Here is a 20,035-nt window from a genome sequence, read left to right as displayed (position 1 = left end):
TAGCGAAATTGTTATAAAAATTAATTTGAAAGAATATTGTAAAAGATGGAATATTTAAAATTCGAAGAAATAAAATACGAAAATGTTATTTAAATTATTAATTTATTTGCGGCTTTTTAACTGTCACGGGGCAGCAATTGGTAAGCGTGCTCTTCCACAGTGCATACCTTATTTTATTGGCTCACTCTCGCTTCGTTCTTTCCTTTCCAAATTTTCATTCACTCCTTCCCTCCATCACCTCCCTTCTTCTTCATCAGTAAGTTTCCATTTCTTTTCTCTCGACTTCCATTTCCATTTCAAGTATTTTCCTTCAATTTTTTTTCTCGAAAAGTGGAAACATAAAAGGGCGAAATGATTGTATCTTTTTCTCTAAGCTTTTGCGTTGGAATCAGTGAATGATCTTTTGGATTTCACCAGTTGCGAATTACGCTGTTTTTTTCTCTCCGTGTTCTTTTTTTGAGTTTCTATTTGCTGCTTATTCCTGTTAGTAGTTGAGGTTTTTTTTTGCACTGGAATGTTCGTAATTGCTCGGTTGAAGTATGAGAATCTAGCGATTCTTTTTTCTTTTGTTTTATTTTTGTTCTTGTTTGCCTGCTAGAAGCTTACTCCAAGAGAAGATTATTATAATGTAAATTTCTAGAGAATTCTTGTTATTTACATGGAATTTTCTTTCTCTGCTCGTCTCAATTACTTTTTTGCCCTTGAAGTCGTGCTTTCTCAATGGTTTGATCACCATCTTGTTTCCTCCTACAAGCTCAGGTTTCCGTTTTTCTATATATATATATATTTGATTTGCAGTGGGAGAAAATGTTTGGGTTTTTGTTTAGGAGCACGTTGAATTGACACCCAGAGCAAAGTATAAATGTTCTTTTATTAATTTATTTTGTAATTGGTCAGGCTTACTGCCCTTTTGTATTACTCTCTCCTAAATTTCTTATCCGTATTTCAGTCTTTTAGTTTGACTTGGAGGGTTTTAGTTGATTAAAAAGAACGGACTTTGAGGGAGGCAATTTTAAACATTATGTAATAGTAATTGCTTATTTGGATAGAATGATTCCTTTGGAGTATAACAAGTAATGGTGGTGGTAGTTGCGAGTAGAAGAAGTAGGTGAAGTAACATTTTTTCAGTAAGCGCACGAATTGGAGGCTATGCAGTGATTTGATGAATCTTAAGAACTGTGAAGAGACTGTGGGTTCATTTCTTAACTCTGTTTTTGAGAGTGCAAAATCTTTAGCAATTAAATTGAAGTGTTCACCTATTCTTCAGCATGATATGTTCAATTTACTTTTTTCCACGTTGTAGAATTTGAATTCTAATTTTTACACTTCTTTCTAAGATAATGATCTCAGCTCATTAGGTGCATCAAGATGCTCTTCGGCTTGAATTAGAAATTCATTGCCCAATTTTAACATACATATTCCCCTTCATTTTACAGAAATGTCAGTTTTGGGACGGAGAGGCATTCATTACTTTCAGAAACTAAATTCTGCAAATATTCCATCCGCATTGATTGAGAAGGGTCAGAATCGTGTTATTGAAGCATCTCTAACACTCATTCGTGAGAGAGCGAAGCTCAAGGTATGCTGGTCTGAAGAATAATTATTATCATTTCCGATAATTTTATTAGCTGGTTCTTTATAATTTGTTTCTTACTAAATAAATTCTAGATAACTTAATCAAACTGATTAGACTGTGTGATTGTTTATATTGAATCTATTAAATTAAGTAGAGAGATATTTGTTCAGCAGTCAATTAGAATTACAACATTAAGCTTTTGGACTTGTTTTCCTAGGGTGAGCTTGTGCGTGCTTTAGGAGGTGCTGTAGCATCAGCTTCTCTTCTTGGAGTTCCTTTGGGACATAACTCATCATTTCTTCAAGGTCCAGCCTTTGCACCTCCTCGGATCAGGGAGGCAATCTGGTGCGGGAGCACAAATCCAACTACAGAAGAAGGTATTCTATTCTGTTGCCTCTAACCTCTAGGAAGTTTCATAAAATTTACTCTGTATTTGTTTAATATGGTATCACAATGAAGGTGAGCATAATCCTCTGTTGTTACTTGAAATCGTATCACCTTATCTATTTTTCCGGATGGTAAATCATATTTTGTTTCATATTCTTGTATTTAAGATTTTTAAATTAGCCCCAAAGAGTCGCAGGTATAAAGTTTTGATAATTAGTGCGGAAATCATCAAAATAAGATATATTAGAACATTATGATTTCAGAATCAAGCAAGCAAGTTCAAGAAACCAATTGAGAAACCTAGGTGTATAATGTATAATGTGTAATGTGCATTGGTCGTCTGGACATTCATTGCCTGCAAGTTGGGCTACTTAACAAGACAACAGTTCTGTGTGTAACCCCCTTGCCTAATAACTTGTGTTTGCTGAAATTATGAAATCCGTTGGCAATTCCCGTGCCAAGTGAAAAACAACGCTTTTGTAATGCAGGGAAAGAACTTACTGACCCAAGAGTGCTGACTGATGTTGGCGATGTCCCTGTCCAAGAGATCAGGGACTGTGGCGTAGATGATGAAAGATTGATGAAAGTTGTGAGCGAGTCTGTAAAGCTGGTGATGGAAGAGGTGAGTTACTCTGGAGCTTGTTTTTATTTATTTATACTTTCTTTTCTTTATAGTTTCAGGTTGACCTGTGGATTGTCATTGATTAGTGATGTTTCCCATCCACTCTACATATGCAATAAAAAATTTAACAATTCTTTCAAGCTGGTAATGGAACGGATCTTATTTTCCTAGTTTGTCCATGTGTAGTATCGTTAACCTTATATGTCATCTATCCTCATAAATATGTGGCCTAAACTATTCATAGTTCATTTGATAACTCGTCATCAGAGTTGCTATTTAAATCTCTCCTTACCAAAAAGAAGTGCCATGATTTTAGAACCCTTTCTTAATTATTATTTTGGTGATATTATTTTTCTAAAACCATTGGTGCTAGTACATATGTAGTTTCTTGGCAGTACCTACTCTCCTTGTGTATATGTTGATTATGTTAATTTTGTAACCTGGCTGCTTCAGGATCCACTACGCCCATTGGTTTTAGGAGGCGACCACTCCATATCTTACCCTGTTGTCAGAGCAGTCTCTGAGAAGCTTGGGGGTCAAGTTGATATTCTTCATCTAGATGCCCATCCTGATAATTATGATGCTTATGAAGGAAACTATTTTTCACACGCTTCTTCTTTTGCACGAATTATGGAAGGTGGTTATGCCAGGCGACTTTTGCAAGTAAGTTTCTTTCCTTGAAATGTGTTTTTCTAGTATGAAATTTGTATTTTTTGTTTTCTTCTTTGACCACTACATTTTTGTATTTGTTTTGATTCTGCGAGCTAATGTCAAAAAAGAAAGCTTCGGTTGGGTGTTCCCCCTCCCTCCCCCCTCGTTTAAGATAACCTAACTGACCACCAAGAAAATTTTGATCAGTAAAGGGAGAAATGAGATGCTTTTGTTTTTTTTTTAAGGAAAAAAGTATGTTAGCTGTTAGTTTGTTAAATGTGTCAGGAAGATTCTTCTTTCTGTACGGAATACTTCAATTTTCAGGTCCCTAGTGGTTGTGAAGGAAGACTCCTTAACTTTGCATGTTTATTATGTATTTTTTTTCTTTTTATCAATGAGATGCCTCTTATACAGGAAATTAAAGAAAGAAAATCTTATGTTCTCTCTCTCCTCTCCGGGGGCAGAATCTTGTAGTGACTTGCATAAACTCATGTTCTACCGAACTTGAGTAATGGTTTTTCTTTTTCTTCCATTTCAGGTTGGTATAAGATCAATATCACAAGAAGGACGAGACCAGTGCAAAAGATTTGGAGTGGAGCTATATGAAATGCGAAACTTTTCAAGAGATCGTGAATATTTGGAAAATTTGGTATCTTCCAATACATGCATAAAAATTATACTAAAAAATACATGTATTTTTTTCATTACGATCTCATTTCTAAACAGAAGTATGATGCCCATGCATGTTTACACTCCTAACAATGTTGTGTTGTATCATGTGCAGAAATTGGGAGAGGGCGTAAAAGGTGTTTATGTTTCAATAGATGTTGACTCTTTGGATCCAGCATTTGCTCCAGGAGTGTCTCATATTGAACCAGGAGGTTTGTCTTTCCGTGATGTTATGAACATTGTCCAGAATCTCAAAGGGGATATTGTGGGTGCAGATGTTGTCGAGTTCAACCCTCAGCGAGACACTGTCGATGGGATGACAGCCATGGTTGCTGCTAAGTTGGTAAGAGAACTCACAGCTAAGATAGCAAAGTGAAAAGCAAAGTTTTGTGTAATTCATCCATTAGGATTCTTGGTACTATTTCTTGCGCACTATTAAAGACCTATTTTTGCAGAGGGAACTCCTAATAACAATAGTGTTCACTGAGTGATGAAAATTATAAGGTCTTATCTATGTACCCCAAGTAACATGCTGACCATTCCTTTAGAGCATATCTTCTTTATATAGGGAGGGTTTAGCATTCATTAGTTGATGAAATCATAGAAGAAGTCGAGAGTAGTAATTATAATTTTGTCATTTTGAAGTTTTTTGTTCCTTTTATGCATTATATATTTAATAAAATTACACAAAATTGAAAGTTCATCCAAAATTGATGTTCTCTTAAGAATGGTTGAACCTCAAAATAACTACAAATGTGTGCATAATTCAACGGTAATTGATCTCTGTGAAAAGAAGAGAAGGTAACAGTATTTCAAGTAAGACTGTGCACCTTGTATTATTTCAAATCGGTTTGCCTACACACTATTATCAAACAAGTCTTTGATAATATGCATGCTATGTCTTGACAATATTTGTTCCCTGAAATTTTACCCATCTTGAAAAGGATTCTCACTTGAACTCTCTATCAGGCTCCTCTTCTTGGTCCCCATCTTGCTTCTCTATTATTGAGCCTTTATACTGTTTGGCACAGACTATGTATAAGGCCAAGTTAAAAGCAGTCAGTGCGGCTGATAGAAAGAAAAATCTGTCCAAATGACCATCGTTCAGGTTGGGAGGAACCCAACCTGGATTGCCATTAGTTTTTGTGATAGCCATTACAGTTGTTAAAATAAGGCTTGCAACGTAACTTCCCATTGCTGTTGAAGACATGGAAAGTCCCATCCCCAAGCTTTTCAATCCTTCTGGTATTTGTGAAGTGAAAAAATCCATCTGAGCTACATAGACGAATGCTTCGGCCACTCCCACAAGTACATACTGAGGTGTTTGCCAGAAAATACTAAAAGAACTAATTTCTTTGCCACTAACACCTGCATGCTTCAACCGTTTTTGCTCAACAAAGCCTGCAATTACAAGTGCTACTATTGCAATGGCTAGGCCGATCCCAATCCTTTGAAGTTCATTTGGGGCTTTTGGCTTTCGTTTTGCAATCCTAACATATAGAGGAACAAGGAGCCTGTCATAAAGCATGATGAACATGGTCGTGCTTACAATGTCGAAGGCTGTCATGCTTGCTGGAGGTATGTGGAAGTTTGACACGACGAGGGTGTCCATGGCAGCTCCTTGTTCAACAAAAAGAGAGATCATTTGAATGAACACAACAGAGGAGAAAATAGTGCATAACCAAACTGGAAGGAGCCTCAAAATGCATTTGACTTCCTCAACTTGAGTAACAGGGCAAATTTTCCATGGATTTGGAGTTTGGCCATGGTTGCATATCAAGTTAGCCTCCTCTGCTGTAAGAATGGCTGCTCTGTCCAAAAATCTGCATTATTAAAAAAAAAAAATGGGAAAAAAATCATCCACCAAAAAGTTTCTCGTCAGGATTGACTTTTAAGGCTTTCAGTCATATCACACCCACCGTAGGTAAGGAAAATACAGTGAAGAGTATTTATTGATTAGGGCAAACATATGTCATCAATCATTGTAGAAAATCTGTCCCTTTCAAAATATTTTTTGAGCGTGTGCACAAAAGATCATGTTGGAAGAAATCTAATTAAAAATAATGTATTGTTACCCTACCAAAAATAATTTTTCCTTACCAACCTTATTTATTTATGTATGTATTTTTCCTAAAACCGCACGAATATATATCACATGAAAAGAAATAATTAAAAGATATATTAAAAAGGAGAAAAAAAGGACCCCACTTACTTGAAACCTTCAGTGTGTAGCATTCTCCTTGTACCCTTTTTCCCTAGTCCTTCATAAAGACCTTCTCCATTTGAAGGCATTGGAAGATTCATTTTCTTCACGGAAGCCATTAGAACTTGAGAGAATCTTGATATAGGATTACCACAAGGTTTGGACTGTCTATATCTTGGAGTTCCACTCAAAAACAACAGATAGGCAAGCAATCCACACACAGCACATATCCAAAATCCCACCATCCAATGCCCCAAATTCTCTATATAAACCAAAATTGTCTCTGCAATCAAACACCCCATGTTTATTGACACATAGAAGTAGCTGTAGAATGAGGTCTTGGCTCGGTTTTCTTTAGGATCTTTGTCATCGAATTGCTCTACACCAAATGTAGCCAACGCAGGCTCAGGAGCTCCGTTCCCCAAGGCAATTAGATAGATCGATATGTAAAATATTGAGAGTTCAGTTAAGCTATGAGGGTCGCATAATTGGCCTATTTTGCCACAGCCATTGGGTTTGAGCAGAGATATGTGAGTTAGTAAGGAAAGTGCTATCAGACCCTGCAAAAAGAGAGCGTGAATTTAGTTCTTGCAGCGAGAATATTGTTAATCCCTAACACTACCATTTACCAAAAGATGTTGTAACCTCAATCTCACCAAATAAAGTTCTTGTTTTAGTTTTGTAAGATAACTTATCGGCTATTTCTTTTGAAGCCTAATTTCAGAAAAATCATGGTTAAAAAACTTCAAATAGTCCCTAGGGTGCTAAAACAACTGGGTGCTATTTGGAAATACCTTATGGGTTCAACTTTTTAGGTTGTGAAAACTTAATAACTTAAAAGATTCTTATTGCTGAAGTGCTCTTAGTTGAACTGTAATTGTAATTGACATAACTTTCTTTCCTAAAGGTCAAAAGTTCACTCCCTCGTCCCGTTGTTGTACTAAAAAACTTACAAAAATCCTCAGTCTTTCAAAGTTGACTCTAAGGAGAGCTAGGCCTACGCAAGGATTAGAGATGAGTACAATTCAAGAAGTAGGCCCTCAACACACTACTTGAAAAAATCCACGAGTTCCAAAAACTAAATAAGGAGTAGAGATTGTGTGGTAGTTCATTCTGCCAAAAAAACCTTCTAACTTGTGTTCTTAGACTTGTGGGGGAGTCAAGGAGCAAGAGAAGAGGCTGACTTACAACAATGAAAACAAGTTGAAAAATTACACAAGTGAGATATCTTCCCAAGTATGAGTCACTGAGAAATGCACCCAACAAAGAGAAGCAATAAGTGGTTCCCATCCATCTGCTGAACATATTTGCTGCTTCAGCGTTTGTTTGCCTCAGCACTGACTTTGAAAACAGAACCAAATTCACTTCGACTCCAGCAAATGCCAGTGTGATCAATCCTTGATTCACTGCAACAGTTATCAAGCCAAGCATTTAACGGATTAGGGTGGGGGGAAGTCAATTTTTTTTGTATATGACCTCGAAAACGGAGATGGGAAACAAAATTGCTGCCCATCAACTTCCAGGCAAAACCAAAATGCTAAAAAAAATTCTTCCATCAAGTGGGGATAGAGATGTTCAAACTTTTGTCCTCTAAGTCGCAGACATATGTCCAAACTAGTTGATCTATGCTCAATTTGGTAAAACTAACATGCTAATTGAATGTTATTTAAAGTGCCGATTTTGAAATGAAAATGGAGTTGAGATTCTGTCTCTTATATATGATCACCAAAAATGATTTTTTTTTTTTTTTTTTTACCTAGCAGCAGCATCCCACAATTCCATCCACCAACTTTTCTTCGGTTTGCTGTTGTTTTGTCATTTTGATCAGTCAAAGCACCATCTTCTAAGCTTGAACTCTGAAACCTTTCTTGGCCATTCTCCAGCAGGTGTAGATCTGCCACCTTTTGCAACATTTTTGATACTGTTAAACTTTTATAAAATCCATTTCAATATCAAATGAAAGCTAAAATAAAATATATATTAAAAGCTATCATTAGTGTAGCATTAGAGATTAAATTATATGTATAAAATTGACTGTAGCGGCTTTGACCTTTGATGAAGATAACAGTTCAAATGGTGTCATCTAAAGTTAAGATTCGATGATTAATGATAGCAATCAACGACCTTAGAATATTTGCATTTTCAGATGTTCTATTGTTTTATATTATCTCTTGTCCATTTCCTACAAGTTGGAAGAAAATAAAAAAAGGGGAAAACAAATGACTTGAGAATTGTATTGTTTTGAAAGATAAGTTGTTGAGAATCCGTGCTCTAATACTTCTCCCACTGGTGGGTTAGAAATTAGCACACGACCTAACCAAGTGGTTATCAATCCAAATTAGTTGGGGGAGTCAAACAAAGGACCAATTGTTCTTAAATTAAATCACTGTTTAACATTACACCATAGCTTTACCAAAACAATTGTATAAAGTTATGGTCAGGCAGGTTAATGAAGGCATTTAGTCTATGAAAACACATTTTGGTTCTTCAGTTGTTTAGTGATTGAACACATGTAAGAATTTTTGTTACTCTTACACCTTAGTAGAACTTTTTCAGCAAGGCCTTATCATTACAAATATTGAACTACAACAATCAAATCATCATCCACATTTTAGTAGCTTACCATTTAGCCCCATTTGATAACCCTTTTTCTTGAAAATTTAGCTTACAAATTCTACCTTCACCCTTGAGTTCTTATGCTTTGTCATCTAATTGTTATTCAAAAACAAGATTATGTTTCTTTTTTCCCTTTTATAGATTATTATACTCTTGTCTGTTTTGCTTTCCCTCCTTCGGAAGTTTGTATTCCTTGTAATTGTTTTTATTTTCGAAATTCAAGTCAAGTAGTTTTAAGAACTTGTTCTTCTTACTTTGGCTAATGAATTCAAAAGTTTCTTTGAAAATAAGAAAGACTCAATATAGTAAAGAAAGTGTGAAGAAATAGACATAATTTTCAAAAACAGAAAACAAAGTAAGAAATAGTCACCGAATGAGATGTGTTAATGTAAATAGGGACTAAATCATTAACTTCAAAAGGAATTATAGACTAAATGGCATTGTTTAAACAAAAATAATAAAGAAAGGTGTTAGTCAAACATGATCTCAATTTATCACCAACAACAATTTGCAATAGAAAAAACAAAAGAAGGTTAATCAAATCAATTCACCAACATAAAGTGAAACAAACAGTGAAAAGCAAGCCCTAACTATTGTTGATAAAAATGAACTTTTAAGAGAAAGAGATAGAGACGACAAACGGACAATGATAGCACAAATTGACCGATGTGCGACAGTAGTAGGAGGCAGAATCATAGAAAAAGGGGAATTGAAGTAAAGCAAAAGCAAGGAAACCATAATTAGAGCACATTAGTCGTTATCACCTCACCTGAAGTTCGTCATTGGATTTGAGGTCTGGTTTTGACTCCATTGCCCTAAAAAAAAAATGGTTCCACTGCTGGTTTATGGAGAAATTAGAAGGGAAGCGGAGATTGGAATTGAGAGTAATTAAAGAGGGAGAGGAGATTGAGTAGAATTGGAAGTAAAGCTGGCCATGCATGGCGGAAGCTTTGAAAGAAAGCAAGTGAAATTGTATGGAAGCTGACTTCGGTAGCCATGGACGCTTGTCCTTCACATACTGCCATTCGCCCGTTTTTTGCTTCCTTTTGCATTTGTTTCTTTCTTCATGCTCAGTGAACGCCGAAAGTGGGACTTTGGAGGTTTATTGCTCTGTCTTTTCCTCAATTTAATCGGTTGTTGATTCGATGCTTCCATACTGTTAATTCAACATGCAATAGCTTTTAACAAATTGTATATCATTAATATTCATAACCAAATTTGGTATCAATTGTAGAAATAAATTAAATCAACATCCCACACAAAGAGGAAAATCTCCCTCCAATGTGATACTGAAGTCGTCACGATTACGTTAGTATCTGTATTTCAACGTACTCCAAATGTCACGATTCCTCTCTTAAATAGATTTCGTTACAATCATTTACTGATTAACTTCTTTAGACGTTAATTAAATCATTGCATGACATTATGCAATGAACAATGACCCAAATAAATGCAAAAGTAAAATTCTTAGTCAGTAGGGATCGGCCTTTAGCATTTTTTTTCTTTTCATGGTTGACCATATGAGTCAACTTCAATGAACTCTACAAAATTGACCTATGTGACTTTCTAGTTAATTATTTTGCCATGTTTTTACTATAACCGTTAATTAATTGAATCATGCATGTTTACATTGATAAATCTGTCACAAAATATGAAAGATTAATTAGTAGAACCTTTCTCGAGTAACTCTTTGTACCATTGGATTTTAAAAAGTAGCATGAGTCTTGTGATAGAAAATAGAGTAAAAGTAAAATTGTATTTGAGACTTAGTTTTTTATCATTTTATAAATAATAAGTTAGTATTAGGGTATGGAGTGATTTTGAGATGGTTAAAATCACTTTTACTTCAAATATGCCGTTTGAGCTAAATTGATTTTAGAAAAATGTAAAATCGTTTCAAATTGATTATGAAAAAAAAAAATCTTAAAATATTGTTGCTCGTCATTTGTGATTTTATTTTTTTATCGTAAATAGTGGAACAAAAAATGACAAGCAATATTGCACGTCAAATTGTTAATAAAACAAACAGTTATATATTTTAAATTTTATTTCAATATCTGTGATAAATATTCACCGTACTCAAATTTCAACAACACATGTAGGAATTTAACATAGAAATAGATATTTACAATATTTAGTTAGTAGCATAAAAAATTATCAAATAGAAAATACAATTTCAAGTAATCGGACAACCCTAAATTTACTATCGTAACCAAACATAATAATTATAAATACGTGAAAATGAGTATTAAGAGTTTAGTACCGAACATAAATTTAATGGATTAAAAAACAATTTTATAAAATCGTGTCTTACTTGTATCTCTTTCTAAAATAACTATTTTAATTATCACTTCTAAAACCAACTCTTTTACGATTTTTAAGATAAAAATTGGGAAATGAGGTTCTTGTTTACATTTCTTTTTTACTCTTTTCATGCCCTATTTTAGGGGAAGTTGTTGTCCCTTTTTCTTTTTTTCTTTTAAATTTTGTCATCTATCCCTTTTTTGTTTATTATTTTCTTTATTTATTTCCAACGCATCCTTTTCTTTGAGTACTTTCTTTGTATTGTTTATATTTTTCCAGCCAAATTCATTTCAATTTACAAAAACTAAATTTAGATATAAAACTCGTTTTTTTAGTTGTTCTTATTTGTTTAAACTTATTTCTTTGATTTGGATAATAACTTTTCCTTAGTAAATACATATCCTCGTTGATATTATGTAATAGTTGTTCGTAATGCGACATAAGAAATTCAAAGCTATATTAAATGATATAACATTAAATTTCTGATTACTTTAGATTTGCTTAATTGCTCAATGATTAGGAAAAGGATTTCGAATTTTGATGATTGAAAAACCTCAAGAGCTTTGAGATGCTCACGGGTGAAGTTAACAAGTGGTTAGGGTTAAAAATAATGGATAGTTGCAAATTTAGCAATTAAATTTAAAATAATTAAGTATATAGCAACATTTTTTAAAAAAATTGCAAATATAGCAAAATTTGTCAAATTCTATCAACGATAGAGTCTATTACTGATAGACCATGTTATAAAAATTGGTTTATCACCGATAAATCATACGAGTCTATCAATGATACAAGTCTATCAGCGATAGTTTTACTATATTTGTAACTTTTTTTTTAATTTTGCTATATCTTTAATTATTATTCCTGAAATAGTCATCCATTACGATTTTCCTAAAATTAATTGAGCTTTTCCATATTATCGTTAGCTTTTGTTTGATTGTTAATTGTTTTGAATTGTGAAGGTCCTCTTGGACAGGGTATTGTCCCTAAAGAAACCCAACGGGCCACAAAAGAAATACAGACTACAAAGTCCCTTGGTCCTTGGCCCATGGCCCATGGCCCATCACATAATAAATAATTTACTTTACTTTTTAATTTTTACATCAAAATTAAACTTATAAACATTATTATTTTCATCTTCTGTGACAAAATATGTTATCAAAATCCAATTTAGTTTTATTTTTTTTAAAAAAAAATTGTATTTTGTTATTGTTATTTGATTAAGAATTTAATGTTTCTTTTGTAAAGCATGGTAAATTTAATAATAGACCATATTCGAAAAACAAATATAAAAATATATACAAAAATGTTAACCGGCCATTAAATTGATATGCAAAATATTGAAAGTGCAATTAGGTGACGAAAGTTTAATAATTGTCCTATTTTGCTATAGTCATTAGATTCGAGGGTAGATGTGTGAACTAATTCGATGTCTTTTTTTCTTTTAAGATTTCACTCGTTAATGATATATACATTACATTATTGAACAAGTTTTTTGAAATAGTACTTTTGTAATTGGAAAAAACATATAGTGATCAAAATAGCTTTTGTGTTTCCTAATTTTGATGTTTGTTTTTAATTGCTCGGTTGTTTTATGCTCATTCTTACAATAAATACAGTGAAATCTAGTTTTTTTCCATGGAGTTTTATAAAGTCACACTCTTGACTAAGTCATTTGTCATTTCAATAGAATATTCAAATGTTCAACGAATATGTAGTGGAGCCTTGAAAACATAAGTGATCCATGTTTTTTGAACTCAGACAATGCGCTATAATGAAAAGGAGTTAACGTAGATAATAGCTAGGCATTCATAAAATATTCGAGAAGAGACAACTCAATTGCTTATTATTCTATGAAAATATTACTGTGAATACGACCAAGACCTTACGTTTACTATATAAGAAGGAGAAGAGACCTTACGTTTACTATAAAAGCTAGACATTCATAAAATATTCGAGAAGAGACAACTCAATTGCTTACTATTCTATGAAAATATTACGTTTACGTTTACTATACAAGAAGGAGAAGAGACCTTACGTTTACTATATAAGAAGGAGAATGAGGAGTACATAAACGAAAAGATAGATGCCTCCAATAATACGAGACATTTAACTAAAAACAAATTTATAAGAATTTATGTCCCAAATTAACGATATCTATTTATAAATTTCTAAGTAGATAACATTACAGTAAAAATTGGAGGCTTGATTCAATGAGTCAATAATGCAATAACTCCCATCTTTTCCGTACCAACCCCCTCCATTATTTTATAACATATCTGTCACATTAAACCTTCATCTTAAAGCCACCAGTGAGAGAAATAGAAAATAACCTAAGAAAAAAAGTGAGTATATTTCAATTTCACATATCTCTCCCCACCAAACTTCCAATCTCTATACCCAACAACCCACCATAACATCTTACTTTTAATCAAAAGCATACTCTAAAAAAATATACACAATATAATTTGTAGGTGAGTCAAAATTAGTTGGCCCTCCCTATCCCTTGTAATAAAATATACAAATATATTGACATTAACTCAAACACTATTAACTGAAGAATTAAAGTTTAGACTAAACAATTTTTTCTTTTAGTATTCTACAGTCAATTTTTGTTAAATAAATATTGTTGTTGTTATTATTTGAGAACAAAAATGCACATACACGTTGACATACCTTATGTGAAATTCAAATAAGGAAGCCTGACTATCATCTTGAAAAAGGAAAACAGATTGCGTTTTTCAATAACATTTAATATTCTAACAATTGCAAGTTGAATTAAACAAATCTCCAAGGGTTTTCTTTTTTTCCATTTTTTAAGAAAATGTTCGTCTAAGCTGAAATTATATATATATATACAAATTTAAGAAATTTCTTATAACACAATTGGGGATCCAAAGCCTACAACAACATTTTATGAGCACTACATTACTTTTTCTAAAACATACAAATATATACAAAATCCATTCTTTTAGGCATTACGACCTTACTATATAATGATTATTATAACTCCACCAACCAAAAGATATCTTTATTTGATTTATATTTTTATAAAGAAAATGTTTAGCGGAGAAGTCGATGAGTGCGGCCAATAAAATACGTTTATTTTTTCAAAATGAAATAAAATGTTATAAAGTGATACAAAATATAAACAAATATTTGGCTGCTAACTTTTTCTTGGGATACCGTCGGCTCCCAATTATAATTCTTTAATTAAATGTTAGGGAAAAATAACTAATGACATCTGTTATCAATATTTGTTATCGATCAAATGTGAAATTTTAAATATTTTGTTAAATTTACTAATTTCAATGTAATAATTTTTTTTGATATAAAAACTAATAGATCAAAACAAGAACATGGATCACTACACAAGTTTATCAAACTTGGTACATTTTAATTAAATCTTAATGGATTTTTCTATCATACACAATTTTATAATTTATTGGACGCATGAGATAAATTATGGACAATTAACAAAATTTTGTGATGATTGAAGGAATAAAAAGAACTTGCATGAAGATGTTTTTTAGTATTTGAAAAATGGATATGAAAGAATGGGTTAAATACCCATTTAATGTGAACAAAATATTGATGATATGTCAACTTTGGAACGGGAATTTTCATTAAGAATATTACTTTGTTGAAAGACCATTAGTATTATTTTACATTTGTGAAGACATTAGTTTTTGGATCTAAAAGAAATGTTATTTCATAATATTCTCCCTTCATTTTAAACAAAATATAAATAATAAATAAAAGAGAATAATACATTAAACAATGTTTTAAAATTTAATTAATATATATATATATATATATATATATATATATATATAAAAGAAACTTGTATATAATATATAAATTACCAACGGCTGTGATTGTATGTCACTGAACAAATCCAACGGCGAAGATCTGACCTTTGTTCATCCATCGTCGTCAACGAAAAGCTCAACCAACAAAGTTCCATTTTCTCCGTCGAAATTTAAAAAGTGAAAAGAAAAAAGAACACTCAAAACCCATTTCTCTTCAAAAACGTCACCAAAACCTCTCTGCTTCTCAACTTTTTCGACCTTCTTCAGCTATGGCTTCTACTTCATCTGCGGCTCTTTCACAAGCCGTATTGCCACGGACCATTTCCCACCATGCTTCAAATCCTTCTGCTGATCGTGTTTCTCTTTCCACTCGCTCTCTTCCCACTTTCTCCGGCCTCAAATCCACCAACTCCGCCGCCGTCGTTGCATCATCTAGACGGAACAGGTCTTCTCGGAGTCGATGTGGAGTGGTTCGAGCTTCGGTCGCTGAGACTGTCGATAAAACCACTGACACTTCGTTGATTGAGAAGTCTGTCAATACGATCCGTTTCCTCTCGATTGATGCTGTGGAGAAGGCGAATTCGGGTCACCCGGGATTGCCGATGGGTTGCGCTCCGATGGGCCATGTTTTGTACGACGAGGTTATGAGGTATAATCCCAAGAATCCTTACTGGTTTAATCGGGATCGGTTCGTCTTGTCAGCTGGCCATGGATGCATGTTGCAGTACGCTTTGCTTCACCTTGCTGGATATGATAGTGTTAAGGTAGCCTTTGTCTGAGTTGTTCTTTACCCATCTCGTTTTGTCGATTTGTTTGAGTTTGATCTGCCTTATTCTTCTGTTCGGATGTTATTTGAATTTTGTGATTCCCGATTGCAATTGGATCTCCAAGGCTGGTTCTGATTTTTGTTATTTATCGTTCGGTTCCTATTCGATCATGGTACTCGAACGGGCGATTGAAACTTGTTATACTGTTTTTTTAGAAGTTTGCCTATGGAAACTATATGGCCCGTGATATAAACTAGTGTTTTTCTTCATTGTGAGCTGACTTCTTTCCTTCTTTCTTTTTTTAAGAATTTAACTTCAATTTTTTGTTAAGGTTTTGGGTTTTGGGTTTATTGTTTGTCAAGCACGGTCAATTTACCCTGTAAAAGGCCAATTTTTATTCTCGCTGGCTGATGACTTTAGATTTGGTTAATGATCAGGAAGAGGACTTAAAGAATTTCCGTCAATGGGAAAGCAGAACTCCTGGGCATCCCGAGAACTTCGAGACACCTGGAATTGAAGTAACAACTGGTTAGATTTTTCTATTGAGGTTTTAGTATTTAAGGTTTTGGAGATTATTGTTGCTTTTGTTTGATTGTCAATTGTTTTGTATTGTGAAGGTCCTCTTGGACAGGGTGTTGCAAACGCTGTTGGTTTGGCACTTGCTGAGAAGCATTTAGCCGCTCGTTTCAACAAGCCAGATAACGAAATCGTAGACCATTACACGTATGGATATGTGACACAAAACAGTGAACTTATTTGATTCACTATAAAGAACGCTTCTTAATGATGTTCTATCCTTTTCTTGCTCATTTCGTTCAATCAACAGGTATGTTATACTGGGAGATGGGTGCCAAATGGAGGGAATTGCCAATGAAGCTTGTTCGCTTGCTGGGCACTGGGGACTAGGCAAGCTAATTGCTTTCTACGATGACAACCACATCTCAATTGATGGTCACACAGAGATTGCATTCACCGAGAATGTTGACAAACGATTCGAGGCTTTAGGGTGGCATGTCATCTGGGTGAAAAATGGAAATAATGGTTATGATGAGATTCGTGCTGCCATTAGGGAAGCGAAAGCTGTAAAAGACAAACCCACTTTGATCAAGGTATGCAATCTCTTTAGAACTTTTGATGCTCAGAGCTCCTGTTTTCTTGCCTAGTTCTTTAGTATTGTTCTTAGTTTCAAATCGTATGAAAGTAAAATTTAAGTTGTATCATATGTAGTATTAAGGAGTTTAAGGGAAAGTTGTTCTTTATATTTACGGAAGTGAATCTGAACTAAGCTTTACGAAGCAGTGGTTATTCTCGGTGACTTGGGTGTGCTGAGTTTTAACTTTAAAATGTTGTAGGTGACAACAACTATTGGTTACGGATCTCCAAACAAGGCAAATTCCTACAGCGTACATGGTAGTGCACTGGGTGCGAAGGAAGTTGATGCCACAAGACAGAACCTTGGATGGCCATACGAGCCTTTCCATGTGCCCGAAGATGTTAAGAAGTATGGATACAGAAGATAAATTGGCTGTCAAATTTTTTCTAAATAGTTTTTTTTTATAGTTTAGTTTAGTTTAAAGGAGTTGATTCCTTATTTATCTACACTTGTTTTGTCCCAAAGGCACTGGAGTCGTCACACCCCTCAAGGAGCTGCTCTTGAAGCCGAATGGAACGCTAAGTTTGCCGAATACGAGAAGAAATATGCAGAGGAAGCTGCTGAACTGAAGGGTATTATTAGTGGCGAACTACCTGCTGGTTGGGAAAAAGCATTGCCAGTGAGTACCCCACCCCAGACATGGCTGTTTACAACACTTTAAATGCAAAACTCATCGAACTGACAATTATAACACGTGATTAGATTTCACTTTTTTCTTCATGACAACTACATTGTACGTTGTTATTGCCAAAAGACTGAGCATTTTCGTTGCATTTGCAGACATACACCCCGGAGAGCCCAGCGGATGCCACTAGAAATCTGTCCCAACAAAACCTTAATGCCCTTGCAAAGGTTCTTCCTGGTTTCCTTGGTGGCAGTGCTGACCTTGCTTCATCAAACATGACCCTGCTTAAATCATTCGGAAACTTCCAAAAGGACACTCCTGAAGAGCGTAATCTTCGATTTGGTGTTAGAGAGCACGGGATGGGAGCCATCTGCAATGGAATTGCCCTTCACAGTCCTGGACTCATTCCTTATTGTGCTACGTTCTTTGTTTTTACAGACTACATGAGAGCTGCCATTAGGATATCTGCCTTAAGTCAAGCTGGTGTAATCTATGTCATGACTCATGACTCAATCGGTCTTGGTGAAGATGGGCCGACCCATCAGCCAATTGAACATCTGGCAAGCTTTAGGGCTATGCCGAACATATTGATGCTCCGACCAGCTGATGGTAATGAGACTGCAGGGGCATATAAAGTTGCAGTACTTAACCAAAAGAGACCTTCCATTCTTGCCCTTTCTCGCCAAAAGTTGCCAAATCTCCCTGGAACTTCTATTGAGGGAGTCGAAAAGGGTGGATACATTCTCTCAGACAATTCCTCAGGCAACAAGCCTGATGTTATCTTGATTGGAACCGGTTCCGAACTTGAAATTGCTGCCAAAGCAGCAGAAGAACTAAGAAAGGAAGGAAAGGCTGTTCGACTTGTTTCCTTCGTCTCCTGGGAGCTCTTCAACGAGCAATCAGATGCATATAAGGAAAGTGTTTTGCCTGCTGCTGTTTCTGCCAGAGTGAGTATTGAGGCTGGAACAACATTTGGGTGGGAGAAGATCGTCGGAAGCAAAGGCAAAGCAATCGGCATTGACCGCTTCGGAGCAAGTGCTCCAGCAGGGAAAATTTACAAAGAGTTCGGTATAACCGTGGAAGCTGTTATTGCCGCTGCTAAACAAGTTATTTAGAACAGGTTAGTCAATTTGTTTGAATTTGGGCGGGAATTTCTGTAGAGACCACTTCCAAGAGATTTTGTTCTAACGACACGATCTCTTATGTTGCAATAAAAAGGTCTGAGTATTCTGTCCATTGTGTGTCTATGTTTTTCTGTGAAGAGGCATTGTTTGACGACGATAGAAACTAGGATTTCTCTATCTTTCTCATGTTCTTTTTCCCTTTTCTCCTCATAAGTAATAATATCACTATCAACTTTTTCTCTCTCTTTTTTTTCCTTTTTAGTACAAATGGAGCGTGTTGATTTAAGTCAAAACTCCTTAGTAAAGATATCAATTGTTCTAGGCTCTTGTGGGCTTAATGCCGATATGAGTTCTTTTCACTTATGTTATATATCTTTAAACAAATCATACGAACTTAAACTAGATTTTAATTATTAAATGGCCAACCTCTGTCATAAAAAATCATAGCTCAGCCAAATAATATTGATAACTAGCCACAGATCTTTTACAAGGTATTAAATTCACTAATTATTCAACTTTGTGGTTGGATTTGTTTTTGTTTAGAAGCTATATAAATACTTGGACTTGATTACAACATCACCAGTGAAAGATGATAGTTTGAAAACATGTTATACATAATATTAAAAAGAAATCAGAAAGCACACACATAACTGCAAAATAAAGTTTTCATTTCCTTGAGGTTGAAGGTCGATCATTCATTTTGCTAAAAAAAAAACTTCAATTAACCCCCTTTGCAAGAAAACCCTTGGAAGAAAATCTAATGAAAAAGGAGCAAAGAAAAGAAGGGTTAGAGCTAATGAATTTGAGAGACCACCCTTTGGGAAGGTGGAAGGGACATGCTTCCTAACATATAAAGTTAAATAACTTCATTTTTTAATTGTATGATTGTTAATTATACCCCTCCACGTCCAAATATGGTTGGTATTTAGTGAGTTTTATTATAGATGAGATTTTCAAACAAGAGAAAGTTTCTTGATTTTCGTATTCCTCTCGTGCTTCAACCTATGTTTAAAAATTTGTGATTTTTTAAAATAAAAAACTAGAGAAAGGTAGTTTTTCTTTTTTAATTTACTTGTTTTGATAGTAAATATAGGTATGCCAATTACCTCTAAGCTCGGCTTCAATCTCTCACACATAGTTGTAGTCAATCGGAAGTCTAAGATACTCCTTCGCCATGGATTTAATATGTCCAAACGAATAAGTTTATCGAGAAATCGGTAAAGTAACAACAGCCCATTGCAATACATCTGGTGTGTGGATTTAAAATCATTGGAGAGTATTACCTCAATAACATTCGGCGGAATATAACTCATCTTCCTCTTTGATATGGATGTCATTTCAATTTTCAGTGACAAAGCTCCCAATGAATCCCAACGAATATTCAAAGGGTTGAGGTTGTGGTGTGAATATTGGATAGGGCTTCTTCAATTCCACCTGAGGTTGGGAATGACGGTGCTACGCGGTTGGATTGTTCATGACTCCTTGCCATCTCTCATCTTTGTCCGCCCTGTCAAGGTGGCCTATCT

The 20,035-nt window shown here is 34.5% G+C and overlaps 3 protein-coding genes and 1 long non-coding RNA gene across 4 annotated transcripts; 2 read left to right on the top strand and 2 right to left on the bottom strand.

Annotated features, from left to right (window-relative positions):
• The first annotated feature begins 121 nt into the window (after positions 1-121).
• LOC101207674 (arginase 1, mitochondrial) lies at positions 122-4,549 on the top strand. Its single transcript, XM_004144957.3, has 7 exons — positions 122-256; positions 1,437-1,579; positions 1,794-1,953; positions 2,452-2,585; positions 3,039-3,248; positions 3,775-3,885; positions 4,021-4,549. Exons 2-7 carry the CDS (start codon positions 1,439-1,441, stop codon positions 4,279-4,281), a joined length of 1,017 nt encoding a protein of 338 aa, XP_004145005.1. The 5' UTR covers positions 122-256; positions 1,437-1,438; the 3' UTR covers positions 4,282-4,549.
• An 87-nt stretch (positions 4,550-4,636) lies between these two features.
• Positions 4,637-9,937, bottom strand: LOC101212764 (protein NRT1/ PTR FAMILY 7.3). The gene is made up of 5 exons (XM_011658402.2): positions 9,494-9,937; positions 7,865-8,009; positions 7,297-7,514; positions 6,118-6,668; positions 4,637-5,728 (listed from the first exon to the last, which is right to left on the bottom strand). Exons 1-5 carry the CDS (start codon positions 9,662-9,664, stop codon positions 4,855-4,857), a joined length of 1,959 nt encoding a protein of 652 aa, XP_011656704.1. The 5' UTR covers positions 9,665-9,937; the 3' UTR covers positions 4,637-4,854.
• Positions 9,938-15,002: 5,065 nt separating this feature from the next.
• LOC101206943 (transketolase, chloroplastic) lies at positions 15,003-18,741 on the top strand. The gene is made up of 7 exons (XM_004144954.3): positions 15,003-15,604; positions 16,045-16,135; positions 16,225-16,330; positions 16,434-16,716; positions 16,960-17,108; positions 17,226-17,379; positions 17,541-18,741. The coding sequence occupies exons 1-7, from the start codon at positions 15,110-15,112 to the stop codon at positions 18,498-18,500; spliced, it is 2,238 nt and encodes a 745-aa protein (XP_004145002.1). The 5' UTR covers positions 15,003-15,109; the 3' UTR covers positions 18,501-18,741.
• On the bottom strand, positions 18,698-20,030 carry LOC116404589. Its single transcript, XR_004217516.1, has 2 exons — positions 19,616-20,030; positions 18,698-19,266 (listed from the first exon to the last, which is right to left on the bottom strand). It is a non-coding gene; the product is annotated as an uncharacterized LOC116404589 (long non-coding RNA).
• Positions 20,031-20,035: the final 5 nt, after the last annotated feature.

Source organism: Cucumis sativus, chromosome 6, assembly GCF_000004075.3.
Source record: "Cucumis sativus cultivar 9930 chromosome 6, Cucumber_9930_V3, whole genome shotgun sequence".
Taxonomy (NCBI): Eukaryota; Viridiplantae; Streptophyta; class Magnoliopsida; order Cucurbitales; family Cucurbitaceae; genus Cucumis; species Cucumis sativus.
This window is presented reverse-complemented; position numbering and strand designations above follow the sequence as displayed.